The 20,552-nt window shown below is 49.4% G+C and overlaps 1 protein-coding gene across 2 annotated transcripts in view; it reads right to left on the bottom strand.

The window, feature by feature from the left end:
* The window catches only part of ELMO3 (engulfment and cell motility 3), a 284,505-nt gene that overhangs the window by 30,483 nt on the left and 233,470 nt on the right, over positions 1-20,552 (bottom strand). For both annotated transcript variants that reach the window (XM_069217282.1, XM_069217281.1), the window contains exons 18-19: positions 590-694; positions 268-350 (exon numbers count right to left, since the gene is read on the bottom strand). In XM_069217282.1, coding sequence (XP_069073383.1) covers positions 268-350; positions 590-694 — 188 coding nt within the window. The remainder of the gene's footprint in view (positions 1-267; positions 351-589; positions 695-20,552) is intronic.

The following is a 20,552-nucleotide window of genomic DNA, read 5'->3' as shown; positions in this document are numbered from 1 at the left end:
AAAACGCCTCAAACCTCAGTACTCTGGTGAAATGAGCCAAGTCATCCACGAAACCACAGAATACCTTTCAAACAAAAGGATAAAAAGAAGTACTAGCAGTTGTTACCTTTATCATTCTCCTATTCTGTCTCACCTTCTAAAGCAGATTTATCACCATGTGCGTGTTAAAAAAACAATGCGGAGATACTGGAGCAAACCCAGGTACCTATAGTAGAGAAAACATAACACATAGGAAAACACAAACAAAAGCATCAAGAATACACGCACCTTGTTCTGTTTCCCAGAAGCCTTCTCTCTAATGTGTGGACAGTCTTTCCCGATGAGTAGAGATTTGATATCGGCCACTGCAACTGAGAAAGGGAGTGTGTCATGGGACTGACAGCTAAAGACAATACAACAGCAACACTGATGTACCAGCCCATAGCAAACTGACTCGAAAACAGAGAACGGAGGCAATGGGTGAGGGAGAAACCAAGGGAGACAATATGGTGATTCACAGGATGAGAGAGAGGATGTGGGCAAAAAAAGAGCGAAAAAGGGCAAGGGGACAGACTGAGGGGAGCTCAGAAGAGGGATATTCATCACATACTTTTTTCCTGGAGACTCTCGATTGGTGGATTCTCTGTTCCATCCTCTACATCTCCATAATGTAGAACCTTGTGATTGGGTGATAGACGGCAGTACCAGAGCTTATCTGAAAACAGGGAGCCATTTGAGACAGAATTAGAATCCCAGTTTTGGATGAGAGCATAGTAGATAAGGAGGGCATGAATCAAGAGTCCATGGGAAATGTGTAGCCCAACCTTTCAAGAAGAACATATGAGATCCTTGTACACTCAGAAACAGTTTTGCTCTGTTCCTAGGGCGGCAAACATGTTTAGAGATCGATAAGTACACCTGCTGAGCATTTAACACGCCCACGAACAGAAATGACTACCAGGAACCACACCATATATCATTACGTTCCCAGAGGGACAAACAAGAATGAACAAGCACCATGCCATGGGATACTCACAGGTAAGAATCAGTTCTCTCCCAGAGGGACTAACATGCTGAAGTATAAACTGAGCACTATCCGAGGATCTGACACTAACAGACAGATGAGTCTACCAAAGGATGACGAAGCACACTCGAGGATCGATCCACATGCTTGCAGAAGGACAAACATATTTAAGAATACATCAGCAAACTCCCTCTAAAGGGTGCACGACATACAACTAGTTATTAGATGGAAATTACACTTTGAGTAGGCTTTCATCTACAAAAGGGAGCAAAAGATAGTGTGTCTATCCTATGAGGTTACGCGAGAATGTCGACAACCAAAAATAGGCGAATAAGGGGACAAATCGAAGGAACAGATGCAGTGCCGTTTGTGGATTATGTTGGATCACTTTTATTTTTTGTGGTATTATACAGCACAAATCTGGCCTGGCATCATTAGAGTGCTTTATATGAACACCACAATACGTTACTCATTTTTTGGGGATGAGGAAGATGTTGGGCCAAGGCTGGGATTCGAGTCTGGTTCCAAAGTCGTCAACTCTCACTACAAGGCCACAACTCCACCCCACCAGCACTACTATAAGCATGACAGAGATGGCTCCTTTCCAGTCTTATTTAACAAATATATACCAGAAAATGTACTGTGTACCTCGATGTTGGGACAGAGAAGGCCGGTTTCTTAGTAGCATGTCAAAACCGAATTGTGTATAAGGGGATAATATATCTGATAAGAACTGCCAGGTGTGTCCCATACCAATAAAAGTAGGCAGGACCTACCAAGTGAGCCAGTGTGATCTGTGCTTAAGGTCATCTGCCCAGGTAAGAGAACGCTTGGAAGTCCAGTCCTAAAAAGGTGCTGCTACAAAAATCTGATACTACTACAGTGCTATAACACTGACAAAGCACTGCTGAGAGAACCTATACTGTGTGATAAATCTAGTGCTCAAACAGAGCTGTTGGAGAAAACGCAGACAATGGAGTTATATAGAACTAACAAACCATTGCTGTACAAACCTCACACTGATGGAAGTTTAACAGTTCTGGCAGGGCAATACTGGGTTTGGCACCAGCATCAAGGCACTTGCTTTCATCGAATGGTGGGGCAGTGCCACCTGTGGAATGCGCGGAGGCATGCTTCATGATGTATGCACCACTAAGGTGTTTGCGGGGGCCTGGCCACAGACTTAGAGTTGGTCATGGGGAGAAGCTTTTACCTTTTTCTCAACTCCTGGTGCAACAGGCTCTTTAAAGCTATCATTGGCTGATTTTAATGTGCCTATGAGCATGGATAGGGACTGATACGTCTGTTCTATTTTAAAGAGGGTCTTCACCAGGAATTTATCCTCCTCCTTGCGGACATGGGCATCCACCTTGTGGTGATGAGTTGCCCTCAGAATCATGGCATGATATGCAGCCGTATCTTGTGGTTGAAATGGCTTTGCTGGGTATGGCTCCAGATCAGGTTAGACATTAAAATCCTTGCAGTGGTCATCCCCAACTCCTGTCCGTAGGTGCTGCTCATAAGCGCCTACATCGCCATAAGGGTTGCCTGGACCTGAGAATGAGTGCACTAACCTCTCTGGTGACTTTGGTGGTGGTGTGCATGGGCCTGGTGGTGGTAGGGCCAGAGGAAGGGTGGTGGTGCCGGTAATTTCCAAGGTGGTTGGGGTAGTGGGCCTATGCCATTGTCCTTAAGTTGCTTAGGCACCAGATGTCTAGATAGAAGAAACTGAGCTCTTCTTCAAAAGTCAGTCACTGGTTCGTGGAATCAGGGGAAATGTAGCTTAGCACTGATTTTGCCAGTGGCTGGGTGAATGAAGATCTATTGCTGCCTGGCACTGAGCTCCTCTACCAGCTTCAGTAAGAATTGAGACTCTGATTCATCCAATCTAAGTGTCGAGGTGATCCTTGACGTAACCTTGGCGCTCAGTTTCAGAGTGCTCTGGCTGTATGTGTTTGGTACCCTTTGGTTGAGGGAAAGGCGACAACAGTTGTGAATCAACACTCTTTGTTGAATGCCTTATTAGCTCCTGATGCCAACTGAAAACAGATGGCAGTGATGGACCAGTAGGCAGTTGCTTCTTTCTCCCCTGCTCAGAGCTTGACTCCTGTGGGAGAAGTTATATCTTTCGGTGTGGGAGTGTTTAATGACATGGGGTTTTACTCCCTGCCCTTGCTGCTCTGGAGTAATACTCACGCCCCTAAGACTTTTCTTTGTTCCAGACCCTGCTGGTTTTGATGCAGTGGATGCCCAATTTTGGCGGGTGGCCTGGATCCCAGAAGAGCACGCCTCCTCCTCTTCGATGTTGAGAGGGTTGTGTTCCCAAAAATATCAGGAGTCTCTGAGTAAGATTGCTGCTGCATCTTTCCATAAACCCAGCATTTGTTCCATTGATACTGCAGGGTCTTCTTGCAACGCAAAGTAAAGGCAAAACTGATAGAACATGTTATTGTGTTGCGGGAATGGCAAAATTTGCAAATGCCGTACTGGTCTGACCAAGGATATTTTGCACTGCACCTTCAACAACATTGGCAGGGTGTGCATTCCATCAGCCCTTTCCAGTATTCATTCTCTTAAGAATGACTGGAAGTAACCAAAAAAAGTCTCAACTGATTCGGGGAAGTCACCAAGACGTGTAACCTGGACGGCTACAGTTGGTGGAGAAGGTTGTCAGCTAAGGGAACAGCCTGATAGGCACTGGGGGCGAGCTAATTATTAACGTAGTCTTATATGAGCCCCATATGGAGAAAAAACGATGGGGGATGGCGTGAAATCAGTCTCCATGTGTACTGTGGACTAAGAGAACATCATAGCACATCCTGCAATTGAAAACTTCTTCAAAGAGAAACAATATGTAATTTGTAATGTCCAAGCCCAACATTAGATTGCAGGAGTTTGCAGAACGTGTTTCTACAGGCACACATGCTAAGAACATATCGATTTACAAAAGAAAATCCCAATTCATTATATCAAGTGTCCCAAATTCCATTGAAGTTGAACAGCTTGCATGGGAATGGCACGATGTTTTTTAATAAAAATCAAGCGTAACAGAAGACAGGAGATGATACTTGTATATTAATGTTACTGCTTGCTTTCCTGCTTTGACAAACAACGATCAAAGGCAAGTCGCTTTATTTCACTATGTATCATTTTCCTTAGCCAACCAATGTGATAGCACATGGAACTCATTCAGTTCAGTATTTGCACCGTACAAAAACCTCACTTACATGTGGCTAATATGAAATAATATTACTTCACATTCAATAAAAATATAGGCCATATATACAGAGAACATGACAAACTGACATATCTTGGGAACGTCATAAGAGCATTGGAGTATTCTTGAATGCTTTATGTTTCAATAAATGTCACTCAATGTAGTGGATATAATTGTAGGTATTTAATTTAAACACTCAGAAATGTTAAAAAATATATTTTTATTCATTTATAGAGTTTTTATTAAATTTTTTCATGACATTTGTTGCCTGATTTACACACTGAATCTTTTGATGGCTTCAGCAGTGCTAAGACTTTTAGGCCATTAATAATCAATACACTTCCACATACACCACATAACAGGTAAAACCCGTTGAGACACTGGAGCCGAATCTGAGTCCTGGCTTGGCTCAGCTCTCGCTTTGAATTGGTTGCCTTGCCCATACTTAATACAAAAGCCTCTAATATATCATGACATTTTATGTGAGCTTGGAGATTGAGTGGTGGGTCAAGAATGACTACCAAATTCTTTATTCAGAAGCAAAGGAAGCTCACATCATTGGAACCATTAAATACCGGCAAGGTACTGCTGAAAGAAGCTTAGACCCCAGGAATCCTTGTCCAGACACTGCAAAAAGATCCTCACATAACGAAATTCATTGCTCAAATTTCCACCAGGCTCTAGTCAGGGTTCATGCACATCATGAAAGGGACAGCCATGGTCATATCCAGGAAACTCCTGTGGGACAGACATAACACTCACAGGTGAAAGATGAGGATAGGAGCACCTCTCTCTTTGCTGAATAACATTTAAAAACCATGGCTATGGAGGGCGCCAGAGAGCCAACAAGCAAAATGGCCGCACCTGCATGAGGTTACTGAAGCCAAGGGACACAATCCGCCAAAGTTTGCTTAACTATGCTGTCATCGACCTCAACTACAGATCGAGCCACAACCTGGGTAAGGCGCCCAACCAGCCCTGCGCAAGAAACCACCCACAAGGCAAACAACTACAGCAGACATGCTCATGAGCAAAGCCACAACCTGGCTGACACTTCGCAAGAGTGCGGACCTGGTTGTGGTCTTGGGATACAGTGGAAAGCTGCTGAGGAAGAAACTGAGCTGCACAATCCAAAAAGGGAGCACCCTGTCTTACATTTCAGCTCAAATAGCCCAAAAACACCATGGTAAATGCAATCATTAGAATGAATTAGAATAATATTTCAAAAGTCTTTCACCGTAAATGGGTGCAGCCAGTGATGTAACATTGTAACAAATTGTTCACCATATGTTGGTGCGGCAAAAAGCCGTATCTCCGGACATGTGTTTCTGGCTTTCGGTAGTCATCAACAGAGAGCAGAGTATGGCAGACGGGGTTGCTTGAAATGCCGCCTAAACGTATTCTCAGGTTTTTGTACCACTCAAAAGACACACAGGTGCTTCACAAGAGCTCGTCAGCTCAAAGGCTCACAGGAGACAATAAATACACAATCCAAAAAGGGAGCACCCTGTCTTACATATCAGCTCGAATAGCCCCAAAGCATCATGGTAAATGAAACTAAGCTGCCACAAGCAGAGAGAGAGAGACAGTGAGAGTGGGTGAAGCTGCTGGAGCATATGGCTGCCATTGGGCAGTTCAGCCAGGAGGTACGGGGACAGCACATTGCTAGGCCCTTTGTCACATTGGTAAATCGTGAGTTGTGCTGGGCCATAGGACTTGCTTGTGGTGTGGCGGGGGAAAGGAGGCGGCCCTTGTGCAGACCCACAACTTAGAGGAGCTGAATCAGACTGTGTGGGCCCTCGAATTCGGTGCACAGTGCCCCCCCCCCTTTTGAAACCCTACCTAGGCTCATGCCCCCCTCAGTCGAAAACTCACCAGGTAAGGGTGAAGATGGGATCTTTGGGGCATGCTTAGGGCTACTTTAACATTTGGAGGCCCCCACTGAATACAACAGGAGCCCTTTGATGAACAGCATCCTTGTTACACCGGATGCCGTAATGACACTTGTTGCCTAGTACCCTTGGTGCGTAGCCTGCTTGATGACTGAGGAAGCCACAATCTGGGCCCTTATCTGGCCAGTGAATAGTGCCCACCAAACTGTCTCTCAAACATACATGCCATACTAGACCCGCCTTAACCAATCTCTTGTATCAGGGGCACAGGTCAGCATACAATGGAAGCTGTCTGACCCCTTGTTGCGCTGGGGGTTCTGGTGCCCGAGTGCGTGAGTAATGGAAATCGTGGCACTGGTGTGCGGCGGATGTTGGGAGAGAGTTCGGTCCCAGCAGTCCGAATTAGTGGTGGAGCCACCAATCTAGGATGGGCAAGTCAGATAACAGGCAATCGCAGCTGCCACTGGAGCCACAACGTTGGTCTAGGATGGTGTCTTGGGGCCACTGACCATGGACAAGGCAGAACCAGCCTCCACCACAGAGCCAACAGGAGATGACATGAAATCACTCTTAAAAGCCATACAGGAGAGTCTTACCTCCATTGACTCCAAGATAGATGCTCTGACATCTCGCAACCACTCTATAACAGGCAAGCTAGATATACACGAAGACTGCCTCAGAGAGGCAGAACATCGCATTTCCACAGCAGAAGACGTGCTTACATCGAAGGGAAAAACTCTACAAAGTACATACAAAGTCCTCCGAGTAATTGACGCCAAGAATGAAGACCAGAATAATATCTGCATACTGGGTGTCCCAGAATCCACCAATGCTAGACGAATGAAAGACTATGTGGAGAGGTTCCTCATGGGACTGTTTTTGCGCAACTCCTGGTAGTGGAGAGAGGACATAGATCACTGTCTGCGAGGTCTCCGCCTGGTGCCATAGCATGGCCCATTATAGCGCACCTGTTGAACTTCCACAATAGGAACCCAGCGCTCTGTCTCGCAAAGGGAGAAGGGGAAGGAATATGTTACTTACCCCCTGTGAGCAACTGTTCGTGGCATGCAGTGTTGTAGATTCACATTCTCTGCATACTCCTGCCATCTAGTGTGGTGCAGAGTTGTGCAAGTTGTTTGTCTTTGAAGAAGTCTTTCGAGTCAAACCGCCTCTTGGTGATAATGTGCATGGGCATCAACTCCACTGTTAAATAGTTTTCCCGCAGGCGGGTGAGAAAGAAGTGTATGGTATGTGTAAGCAAAGAGATGACCAAGCTAAATATATATAGTGAAAAAAACTGAAACAGCCACAGGTTTCAGGGAAGGAGGGTGGGCACAAGTTAATCTACACCACTACATGCCACGAACCTGTACTTACCGAGTAAGTAACATATTCAGTTTGAAGCACGTGTGGCTGTGGATACACATGTTCTCCATAGACTGTAAAGCAGTCCCCTTCAGAAGCGGTGGCTAACCTGTGGGTGTTGCAGTTGTTAGGAAAAGTATACGCAGCACTGCCTGACCTACACTGGCTTGTTGGCGTGCTAAAACACCAAATGTTTGGTAAAGGAGTGTGGTATGGACCATGTAGCAGCTTTACATGGGGGTGAGTGTTTCAATTGTTCAGCACTCCGTCCATCATACTTTTGTGTTGCTAAAGTTGCCTTAAGTGGGAAGGGTATGCCCAGACGTGGGTCCCTTTGCTCACTGTGCCACTGGATTCAAGCTAGCCTGGCTGATGAAGGGTGAAACCCTGAAACCGGTCCCAGGATGCTTGTTTCCGGTCCAGGGAGGACCTGGCTTGGCAGTTCGGGCTGGACTGTTCCCATGAGGGAACAGGGTCAAGACTGATTTGCATATGGCTGCGTCCAAACTGGGGTGGCATGGTGAGCAAAAGAACGATGGATTAAACCCAGATCTTTGACTGGGGGTGAGTGTTTGCATTGTTCAGCACTCCGTCCATCATCCTTTTGTGTTGCTAAAGTTGCCCTAAGTGGGAAAGTTATGCCCAGACGTGGGTCCCTTGCTCACTGTGCCACTGGAATCAAGCTAGCCTGACTGATGATGGGTTAAACCCTGAAACCGGTCCCAGGATGCTGGTTTCCGGTCCAGGGAGGACCTGGCTTGGCAGTTCGGGCTGGACTGTTCCCATGAGGGAACAGGGTCAAGACTGATTTGCATATGGCTGGGTCCAAACTGGGGTGGCATGGTGAGCAAAAGAACGATGGATTAAACCCAGATCTTTGACTGGGGGTGAGTGTTTGCATTGTTCAGCACTCCGTCCATCATCCTTTTGTGTTGCTAAAGTTGCCCTAACTGGGAATGGTATGCCCAGATGTGGGTCCTTTGCTCACTGTGCCACTGGATTCAAGCTAGCCTGGCTGATGAAGGGTGAAACCCTGAAACCGGTCCCAGGATGCTTGTTTCCGGTCCAGGGAGGACCTGGCTTGGCAGTTCGGGCTGGACTGTTCCCATGAGGGAACAGGGTCAAGACTGATTTGCATATGGCTGGTGTAGGAAAGTACCATCTTGCCTGGCATGTTACCCCCATATTTCACTGTATATATGTTGTTTTAGTTGTATGTGTCACTGGGACCCTGCCAGCCGGCGCCCCAGTGCTCATAAGTGTGCCCTGTATGTGTTACCTGTGTTACGACTAACTGTCTCACTGAGGCTCTGCTAATCAGAACCTCAGTGGTTATGGTCTCTCATTTCTTTCCAAATTGTCACTAACAGGCTAGTGACCAATTTTACCAATTTACATTGGCATACTGGAACACCCTTATAATTCCCTAGTATATGGTACTGAGGTACCCAGGGTATTGGGGTTCCAGGAGATCCCTATGAGCTGCAGCATTTCTTTTGCCACCCATAGGGAGCTCTGACAATTCTTACACAGGCCTGCCACTGCAGCCTGGGTGAAATAACGTCCACATTATTTCACAGCCATTTTACACTGCACTTAAGTAACTTATAAGTCACCTGTATGTCTAACCTTTACCTGGTAAAGGTTGGGTGCTAAGTTACTTAGTGTGTGGGCACCCTGGCACTAGCCAAGGTGCCCCCACATTGTTCAGGGCCAATTCCCCGGACTTTGTGAGTGCGGGACACCATTACACGCGTGCACTATACATAGGTCACTACCTATGTATAGCTTCACAATGGTAACTCCGAATATGGCCATGTAACATGTCTAAGATCATGGAATTGCCCCACCAATGCCATCCTGGTATTGGGGAGACAATCCCATGATTCCCCGGGTCTCTAGCACAGACCCGGTAACTGCCAAACTGCCTTTCCCGGGGTTTCACTGCAGCTGCTGCCAACCCCATCAGACAGGTTTCTGCCCTCCTGGGGTCCAGCCAGGCTTGGCCCAGGAAGGCAGAACAAAGGACTTCCTCAGAGAGAGGGTGTTACACCCTCTCCCTTTGGAATAAGGTGTCAGGGCTGGGGAGGAGTAGCCTCCCCCAGCCTCCTCTGGAAATGCTTTGATGGGCACAGATGGTGCCCATCTCTGCATAAGCCAGTCTACACCGGTTCAGGGATCCCTCAGCTCTGCTCTGGCGCAAAACTGGACAAAGGAAAGGGGAGTGACCACTCCCCTGACCTGCACCTCCCCTGGGAGGTGCCCAGAGCTCCTCCAGTGTGCTCCAGACCTCTGCCATCTTGGAAACAGAGGTGCTGCTGGCACACTGGACTGCTCTGAGTGGCCAGGGCCAGCAGGTGACGTCAGAGACTCCTTCTGATAGGCTCCTTCAGGTGTTGCTAGCCTATCCTCTCTCCTAAGTAGCCAAACCTCCTTTTCTGGCTATTTAGGGTCTCTGCTTTGGGGAATTCCTTAGATAACGAATGCAAGAGCTCGTCAGAGTTCCTCTGCATCTCTCTCTTCACCTTCTGCCAAGGAATCGACTGCTGACCACGCTGGAAGCCTGCAAAACTGCAACAAAGGAGCAAAGACGACTACTGCGACACTGTAACGCTGATCCTGCCACCTTCTCGACTGTTTTCCTGGTGGTGCATGCTGTGGGGGTAGTCTGCCTCCTCTCTGCACTAGAAGCTCCGAAGAAATCTCCTGTGGGTCGACGGAATCTTCCCCCTGCAACCGCAGGCACCAAAGAACTGTATCACCGGTCCTCTGGGTCTCCTCTCAGCACGACGAGCGAGGTCCCTTGAACTCAGCAACTCTGTCCAAGTGACTCCCACAGTCCAGTGACTCTTCAGTCCAAGTTTGGTGGAGGTAAGTCCTTGCCTCCCCACGCTAGACTGCATTGCTGGGGCGTGTTTTGCAGCTACTCCGGCTCCTGTGCACTCACCGAGGATTTCCTTCGTGCACAGCCAAGCCTGGGTCCCCGGCACTCTAACCTGCATTGCACGACCTCCTGAGTTGTCCTCCGGCGGCGTGGGACTCTCTTGTGCAACTTCGGGTGAGCACGATTAACTCCACTTCGTAGTGCCTGTTCCGGCACTTCTGCGGGTGCTGCTTGCTTCTGAGTGGGCTCTTTGTCTTGCTGGACGCCCCCTCTGTCCCCTCACGCAATTGGTGACATCCTGGTCCCTCCTGGGCCACAGCAGCATCCAAAAACCCTAACCGCGACCCTTGCAGCTAGCAAGGCTTGTTTGCGGTCTTTCTGCTGGAAAACACTTCTGCACGACTCTTCACAACGTGGGACATCCATCCTCCAAAGGGGAAGTTTCTAGCCCTTGTCGTTCGTGCAGAATCCTCAGCTTCTACCATCCGGTGGCAGCTTCTTTGCACCCACAGCTGGCATTTCCTGGGCATCTGCCCACTCCCGACTTGATCGTGACTTTTGGACTTGGTCCCCTTGTTCCACAGGTACTCTCGTCTGGAAATCCATCGTTGTTGCATTGCTGGTGTTGGTCTTTCCTGCAGAATTCCCCTATCACGACTTCTGTGCTCTTTGGGGAACTTAGGTACACTTTGCACCCACTTTTCAGGGTCTTGGGGTGGGCTATTTTTCTAACCCTCACTGTTTTCTTACAGTCCCAGCGACCCTCTACGAGGTCACATAGGTTTGGGGTCCATTCGTGGTTCGCATTCCACTTCTAGAGTATATGGTTTGTGTTGCCCCTATCCCTATGTGCCCCCATTGCATTCTATTGTGACTATACATTGTTTGCACTGTTTTCTATTGCTATTACTGCATATTTTGGTATTCTGTATATATATCTTGTGTATATTTGCTATCCTCATACTGAGGGTACTCACTGAGAAACTTTTGGCATATTGTCATAAAAATAAAGTACCTTTATTTTTAGTATATCTGTGTATTGTGTTTTCTTATGATATTGTGCATATGACACTAGTGGTACTGTAGGAGCTTCACTCGTCTCCTAGTTCAGCCTAAGCTGCTCTGCTAAACTACCTTTTCTATCAGCCTAAGCTGCTAGACACCCCTCTACACTAATAAGGGATACCTGGGCCTGGTGCAAGGTGTAAGTACCCCTTGGTACTCACTACAAGCCAGTCCAGCCTCCTACATTGGTTGTGCAGCGGTGGGATAAGTACTTTGCAACTACTTACCACTTTTGTCATTGTACTTTTCATAAGAGAAAAATATACAAAACAAGTTCAGTGTATGTACACCTAACCAAAAAGTTTTGCTTTTCTTCTCTCACTTCTTTACTAAGTGCTGAAAAGTACCTCTAAACTTTCAAAAAGTTCTTAAAAAGTTTTAAAAGTTTTTTTCTGTCCTTTAAAAAGTTCTGAAAACGTTTTCTTTCTTTTTCTGTCCCTTAAACCTTTTCTATTATGTCTGGTACAGGTCAAACTCTGGATCTGTCCAAGACTGCTTATGACCACCTTAGCTGGAAGGCAGCAAGGAGTCTCTGTGTAGAAAGAGGTTTAGGGGTAGGGAAGAATCCCTCTAGAGAACTATTAGTTAACATGCTAGTTGAACAAGATAAGACTTTTGTTGGCACTTCTGGTGAGAAATTAGCTGACGGTTCCCACTCTGATTCTGGGGCACCCCTAGCAAAAGATTTGGGAGGGAATCTTTCCAACCTGCCCCTTAGCAGGCCACCTAGCATAGCTGGTACTGATGTGAATTCACATCACAGTAAAAGTGTTGCTTCACATCACAGTAATAGTGTTGCTTCTCATCACAGTAGAAGTGTCACTTCTGTAGGCCAGAATGTTAGTGTGCCATCTGTTAAAGCCAGGTCTCCCTCTGTTCATTCTCACCATTCTTCTGTTTCAAGACATGCCCAACCCACCCACCCTGATGACAGAATGTTAGAAAGGGAGCTCAATAGATTGAGAGTGGAACAATCCAGGCTGAAGCTCAAGAAGCAACAGCTGGATTTAGATAGGCAGTCCTTGGAAATAGAAAGAGAAAGACAGAAATTGGGTTTTGAAACCTATGGTGGCAGCAGCAGTATTCCAAATAGTCATCCTGCAAAAGAGCATAATTCTAGGAATCTGCACAAGATAGTTCCCCCTTACAAGGAGGGGGATGACATTAACAAGTGGTTTGCTGCACTTGAGAGGGCCTGTGTTGTTCATGAGGTCCCTCAGAGGCAGTGGGCTGCTATCCTATGGCTACCTTTCAGTGGAAAGGGTAGGGATAGGCTCCTTAATGTAAAGGAAAGTGATGCCAATAATTTTACAGTTCTTAAGAATGCACTCCTAGATGGTTATGGCTTAACCACTGAACAGTACAGGATGAAGTTCAGAGAAACCAAAAAGGAGTCTTCACAAGACTGGGTAGACTTTGTTGACCATTCAGTGAAGGCCTTGGAGGGGTGGTTACATGGCAGTAAAGTTGCTGACTATGAAAGCCTGTATAACTTAATCCTGAGAGAGCATATTCTTAATAATTGTGTGTCTGATTTGTTACACCAGTACCTGGTAGACTCTGATCTGTCCTCTCCCCAAGAATTGGGAAAGAAGGCAGACAAATGGGTCAGAACAAGGGTGAACAGAAAAGTTCATACAGGGGGTGACAAAGATGGCAAGAAGAAGGATCGTAAGTCTTCTGACAAGGGTGGAGACAAATCTAAAAATGAGTCTTCATCAGGCCCACAAAAACACTCTGGTGGGGGGGGTGGGCCCAAATCCTCTTCAAATCAAAACAAAGAAAAGAAACCATGGTGATATTTATGTAAAATAAAAGGCCATTGGACAACAGATCCCAGTTGTCCAAAGAAAAGCACCAAGCTTCCTACCACTACAACCCCTGCTGCTACACCTAGTGCCCCTAGTAATAGCAGTGGTGGTGGGAGCAAACCTACTAATAGCCAATCCAAGGGAGTAGCTGGGCTCACTTTTGGTAATTTAGTTGGGGTTGGTCTTGTTAGGGAGAACACAGAGGCTGTGTTAGTCTCTGAGGGGGCTATTGATTTAGCCACCTTGGTTGCTTGTCCCCTTAACATGGATAAGTACAAGCAACTACCCCTAATAAATGGTGTTGAGGTTCAGGCCTACAGGGACACAGGTGCCAGTGTTACCATGGTAATAGAGAAACTGGTCCACCCTGAACAACACCTACTTGGTCACCAGTACCAAGTAACCAATGCTCATAACAACACACTTAGCCACCCCATGGCTGTTGTAAATCTCAACTGGGGGGGGGTTACTGGTCCAAAGAAAGTTGTGGTTGCCTCAGATTTACCTGTAGACTGTCTACTAGGAAATGATTTAGAGACATCAGCTTGGTCAGATGTCGAGTTGGAGGCTCATGCAGCGATGCTGGGCATTCCAGGGCATATTTTTGCTTTGACCAGGGCTCAGGCCAAAAAGCAAAAAGGACAGGGTGACTTGGATCCTGGAAGAATGGACCAAGTGCTCCCTAAAGCTAGGGTTAGTAAAGGTAAATCACTACCTACTATCCCTCCCTCTACAGTGGATTCAACTTCTGAGGAAGAAGAATTTCCACCCTGTGCAGAACCTACACCAGAGGAGCTGGAAGCAGACACTGCTGAGCTTTTGGGTGAAGGGGGGCCTGCCAGGGAGGAGCTGAGTGTGGCACAGCATACCTGTCCCACACTAGAGGGTCTAAGGCAGCAAGCTGTCAAACAAGCAAATGGGGATGTCAGTGACTCTCACAGAGTTTACTGGGAGGACAACCTCTTGTACACTGAAGCAAGGGATCCAAAACCTGGAGCTGCCAGGAGATTGGTGATTCCTCAGGAGTACAGAAAGTTCCTCCTAACTCTAGCCCATGACATTCCCTTAGCTGGACATTTGGGACAAATGAAAACTTGGGACAGGCTTGTCCCCTTGTTTCATTGGCCTAGAATGTCAGAGGACACAAAGGAATTTTGTAAGTCCTGTGAAACCTGTCAAGCCAGTGGCAAGACAGGTAGCACCCCAAAGGCACCCCTTATCCCACTGCCTGTGGTTGGGGTTCCCTTTGAAAGGGTAGGGGTTGACATAGTTGGCCCCCTTGACCCTCCTACTGCTTCAGGCAATAGGTTTATCTTGGTGGTAGTGGACCATGCCACCAGATATCCTGAAGCTATTCCTCTAAGGACCACTACAGCTCCTGCAGTGGCAAAGGCCCTCCTGGGAATCTTTTCCAGGGTGGGCTTCCCAAAAGAGGTGGTATCAGACAGGGGAAGCAATTTCATGTCTGCTTACTTAAAGGCCATGTGGAAGGAATGTGGTGTGACATACAAGTTCACCACACCCTATCATCCACAAACAAATGGACTGGTGGAGAGATTTAACAAAACTCTCAAAGGTATGATAATGGGACTCCCTGAAAAACTCCGCAGGAGATGGGATATCCTGTTACCTTGCCTCCTTTTTGCTTACAGGGAGGTACCCCAAAAAGGAGTGGGCTTCAGCCCCTTTGAACTCCTATTTGGACACCCTGTAAGAGGTCCTCTAACACTTGTTAAGGAGGGTTGGGAACAACCTTTAAAAGCTCCAAAGCAAGACATAGTGGACTATGGGGGTCATTCTGACCCTGGCGGTAAAAGGCAGTTACCGCCGGTCAGAAGACCGCCATAACACCGCCGCGGCCGCGGTAACCCGCCAGGGTCATTCTGACCCACAACTTCCAAACCGCCAAAAATCCGACCTCCACTGAAGGCCGCCACATCAGCGGTCAGCGATAAACTGGAGATGACCAAACCTCCAGCGTCACGCCAACAGAAATACGCCCATGCCATTACGACCCACCAATCCACGCGGCGGTCTTTCAACCGCGGTATCCCATTGGCGGTACACACCGCCGCGGTCAAAATACACACACCTTTACAAAACACAGCCACATTGGATAATTCAAAATACACACACCTGATACACATACAAACACCACTCCCACACAATCAATACGATATAAAACACACACCCACATCACCCACAAACCCCCACAAATCGAAATTCAGAGACAAGGCGCAATACACAGAGAGAGAGCACAGGGAACGCAAACCACAACACACACAGGAACCCAACATCATCCCCCACACTACATCTACGCACAAAACACCACACACCACTACACTCGTCACCACAAACACCACCCCACACCTCATCCACACCACCCCATGGCACCCCAAAGACACCCCAGGTTCTCGGACCAAGAACTCAGGGTCATGGTGGAGGAAATAATTAGGGTAGAGCCCCAGCTCTTCGGCACACAGGTGCAGCACACCACAATAGCCAGGAAGGCGGAGCTATGGCAAAGGATCGTCGACAGGGTCAGCATCCCAGAAATCGGGAAAACATCCGAAAGCGCTGGAACGACCTACGGGGGAAGGTGCGGGCGATGGTGTCAAGACACAACATCGCTGTGCAGAAGACTGGCGGCGGACCCCCACCCACTCCACCCGAATTCACAGCATGGGAGCAAGAGGTCTTGAACATCCTGCATCCTGAGGGCCTCGCTGGAGTAGGCGGAGGAATGGACTCTGGTAAGTCTAATCTCAACTACTTCACCCCCCCAACCACCAGCATGCCAACCCACACCCCCACCCTCACCCCCAACCCCCCAGCACATATCCTCCCTGCTAATGTCTCACCAGCACAACCCACCCAAAGCAACACCAACCCCTGAATGCCAACACAAACCATGGACAACCATCATCTAAGCATGACCACTGCACATACCCATCCCCCCCCCCCCCCCCCAAAGCACCCTCACAACTCCTCCCACAAGGGAATGCCAGCACTGGGGGACAAGGGCACCCACAATTCGCACGCCATGGCACACACAGAAGAAATAACCATACTCTTTTACCCCTGCAGGGCCCGAACGCCAAGACACCGGCCCGGAGGGTCCAGAAATGTCCATCCCACCCCCAGAACAGGCCCCCAGTGATGACAGCAGCTCTGTCGACCTAGAACCTGATGACCAGCCCGGACCATCGGGGACCTCTAGACAGTCGGTTCCCCTCAGGCAGCCACAGGCCCCAGCAGACCTACCCCCCTCTGGAAACCCCAGCACAGCACCCACCCAGCGGGCCCATGCCTCTGTCTCCAGGACAGGTCAAGCAGCGGTGTGTCTACCACTACAGGGCACCCAGGGCAACCCACCACCCCAACAACAACAGGGACCTGGGGGCAGTGGTAGTGGGCACACCGTCCAGGGGACAGAGGCTCAGGAACAAAGGGGAACTGGGAGGGCTGCTGTGCGACAGAGGGAGGACAGGCCTAGGGAACCCACTGTCCAACAGGCCCTCACCACCATCATGGGAGCGTACCACCACTCCCAAGAGACGATGGCGAGACGTGAGTCTGGACTCTGCCATGGACATGCCTCCACCATCACCCATCACCCTTTTTGAATTATACCCCAATTTTTGCACTTCAATAAACACAATTATTGCACAAAAACCATCTGGAGTCTGCTATTTATTTTTTTAAACCAAATGTATTCGATATAACCAACCAAAAATGTCCAAATACATTGTGATGACAACATACCAGTGTCACACAGCGGTAGTCCATGGGGAAATAAACCAGAGGGCACTCCGTGGGGACCACATCACTGAAATAGGAAGGCAAATTCACAACTAAGTTACCATACATTGGGGTGAAAGGTCAGACAGTAGAGAGCCAGTACTGTTACAGATATAATAAAATGCAGGAGTAGATTCTTACCTGTGTGTTACTGGAAATACTGCAGTATCACTCTGTCCCTGTTGTCTGTGTCGTCCTCTTCGTCTTCCTCCTCTTCACTCTCCGCAGGCTCCACAGCGGCCACAAAACCACCATCTGGACCATCCTCCTGCAGGAAAGGCACCTGGCGTCGCAAAGACAGGTTGTGAAGCATGCAGCAGGCCACGATGATATGACACACCTTCTTTGGTGAGTACATTAGGGATCCACCTGTCATATGCAGGCACCTAAACCTGGCCTTCAGGAGGCCGAAGGTTCTTTCTATAATCCTCCTAGTACGCCCATGGGCCTCATTGTACCGTTCCTCTGCCCTTGTCCTGGGATTCCTCACTGGGGTCAATAGCCAAGGCAGGTTGGGGTAACCAGAGTCACCAATTAGCCACACACGCTGTCTCTGTAGCTGTTCCATCACATAATGGATGCTGCTATTTTGCATGACGTACGCGTCATGCACTGACCCTGGGAACTTGGCATTTACATGGGAGATGTACTGGTCAGCCAAACAGACCACCTGGACATTCATGGAATGATAACTTTTCCGGTTCCTGTACACCTGTTCATTGTCTTTTGGGGGGACCAAAGCCACATGGGTACCATCAATGGCACCAATGATATTGGGAATGTGTCCAAGGGCATAGAAATCACCCCTCACTGTAGGCAAGTCACCCACCTCAGGGAAAATGATGTAGCTCCGCATGTATTTCATCAGGGCAGACAACACTCTGGACAACACCCTTGAAAACATAGGCTGAGACATCCCAGATGAAATGGCCACTGTAGTTTGAAATGATCCACTAGCCAAAAAATGGAGTACTGACAGCACCTGCACTGTGGGTTGGCAGATGGGTGACATCAGGTCTGGCTCCAGCTGGGCACACAGTTCCTGTATAGTGGCAGTGTTGAGTCTGTAGGTGAGTATGACATGTCGTTCTTCCATTGTCGACAGGTCCACCAGCGGTCTGTAAACACGGGAACATTCCTCCGTCTCCTCGCAAGTCCCAGCGGACGGTGCCTAGGAAGGACAACATGGAGCACAGAGTCAATCAACCCACAGGTAAGTTCCCACAGTCTGCACAGTACACAAATCTCTCTGGATTGAATAGCTTGTATGAGTGTCGATGCAAGGCCTAGCCATGTGTGACGCAGTAGGAATTAAGCCATCTGGGCCCTTGAAATGGCGGCTGCCTGACCTGTGAAGTGTGACAATGTGAAGTGAGGTCATTGCGCTGGCGTGGCACGCCGTGGCGGTAGGCGGTTGAAGACCGCGGCGCAAAGCAGCATTGGTTAACATTGAACCCTATGGGTTTCAGGAGCCAATGACGATGTGCGCCGGCGGTCGCGGTACGCACTGCCGCGGGCGTGACCGCCATTTTCTCTCTGCTTAATCACACGAGACCTGACCATCCACAGGAGAGGACCTATACTGCAAGTGCTGCTGTGACCTCGGTCTGGAAGTGACAATGGCTGCTGCGACTGGGGAAAGGGCCCCCGCCTTCAGTTCCGAAGAGTTGGAGAAGCTCGTGGACGGGGTCCTCCCCCAGTATGCGCTACTCTACGGTCCTCCAGACCAACAGGTGAGTACACGGGGGCCAATGCATAGTGGGCAATGCCTGTGATGAGTGGGGTGGATGTACGATGGAGGGGAGGGGAGCGAATTACGAATGCATGGCACGACAGATGAGAGCATGTGCCACCTGGCAAGTTTGGGGAGGGGGGGCCACTCACATCGAGCATGCAGAAAAGTGATGATGTTTCTTTTCCCCCCCTGTACATGTCACATAGGTCAGCGCCCATCAAAAGATCGATATTTGGCGTGCCATCGCCAAGGACGTCCGGGCCCTGGGGGTCCACAACAGACGGGGCCACCCACTGCCGCAAGAGGTGGGAGGACATCCGCCGCGGGAGCAGGAAGGCCGCCGAGGCTCTGCTGGGGATGGCCTCCCAACCTAGGAGGGGTGCCAGTCGTACTTTGACCCCCCTGATGTCCCGGATCCTGGCGGTGGCCTACCCCGATTTAGATGGGCGCTTGAGGACATCACAGCAGACACAAGGGGGTGAGTACCAGCACATTCAGCTAAATTTGCGCACAGTGGAGGTGCCTGGGTGGGGGAGGAGGGCTGTGGGTATCCCTAGGCCAGGGCGATTTCTGTAGGCTAGGCCCCTCCGTGAGGTATGGTCCTGTGCCCCCGCCCCCCACCTCTGTAGGGTGCCTAGTAACGCTATTCATGGACCTGTGTATTCTGTGTGGGCAGTTGTCGCCCATAGGCTTGTAGGGCATATCCCAGGGAATGAGTAGTGTACCCCAAGTGCGCAGCGTAGTGCAGGGGGCTTCTGTGTCTGTCCTTTCCGCCAACGGTGTCCCCAATGCATGCACTCAACTTGTCTTTATTTCTCCATCCCCCCCCCCCCCCCCCCCATTTTCTTTGTTTTTCGGTGAATGTGTGCATTAGCATCATCAGGCGGTGGAGAAGTGGCATCGGCGCAAGAGGGAGCTGCATCTCACATGGCCCCGGAGGGCCATGCAACGGACTCCGACATGACCAGTGAGACGGAGGGCGAGGGGGGCTCCACCACAGGGACCCGTGCAGACGTCAGTGACACCGACAGGTCCTCGGATGGGAGCTCCCTTGCGGTGGTGGCAACATCCGTGCCCACCGATACTACAGGTACAGCCGCCACCCAGCGCACCAGCTCCGCCCTCCAAGCAGCCCCTCGGCCTTCGGCCTGTGCCCGCACGGCCAGGAAGGCGGCCATCTCCTTCGCCCCAGGCACCTCAGGCCCTGCCCCAGTCACCCCTGCTGCCCTCAGTGAGGAGGTCATTGACCTCCTGAGGACCATCATTGTTGGGCAGTCTACCCTTTTGAATGCCATCAAGGGTGTGGAGAGGGAGGTGCATCAAAGCAATGCATACCTGGAGGGCCTTCATTCGGGTCAGGCTGCCCATCAGCGATCGTTCAACGCTCTGGCCTCAGCACTGGCGGCAGCGATTGTCCCTGTCTCCAGCCTCCCTCTTCTAACTCCCTCCACCCAGTCCCACTCCCCTGTTCCTCTGCCTATCCCATCCACACCTACAGACCAGCTTGCACACACCTCAACACCCAAGGGAAGCTCATCCAGACATAAGCACCACAGAACACACAAGCATCCACACAAGCAACATACAGATGCAGACATGCCAACAGCCACTACCTCCTCTGTGTCCCCCACCTCCTCGTCTCCCTCCTCCCTCCCTGTGACGTCTCCACTCACACCTGCATGCACACCACCATCAGCCAGTACACCCATCACCAGCACACCCTCCACACCAGTCCGCACACGTGCAGTCACCACCCCCACTGCCATGTACACGTCCCCT

The sequence above is a fragment of the Pleurodeles waltl genome, chromosome 12, assembly GCF_031143425.1.
Source record: "Pleurodeles waltl isolate 20211129_DDA chromosome 12, aPleWal1.hap1.20221129, whole genome shotgun sequence".
In the NCBI taxonomy this organism is placed as follows: Eukaryota; Metazoa; Chordata; class Amphibia; order Caudata; family Salamandridae; genus Pleurodeles; species Pleurodeles waltl.
This window is presented reverse-complemented; position numbering and strand designations above follow the sequence as displayed.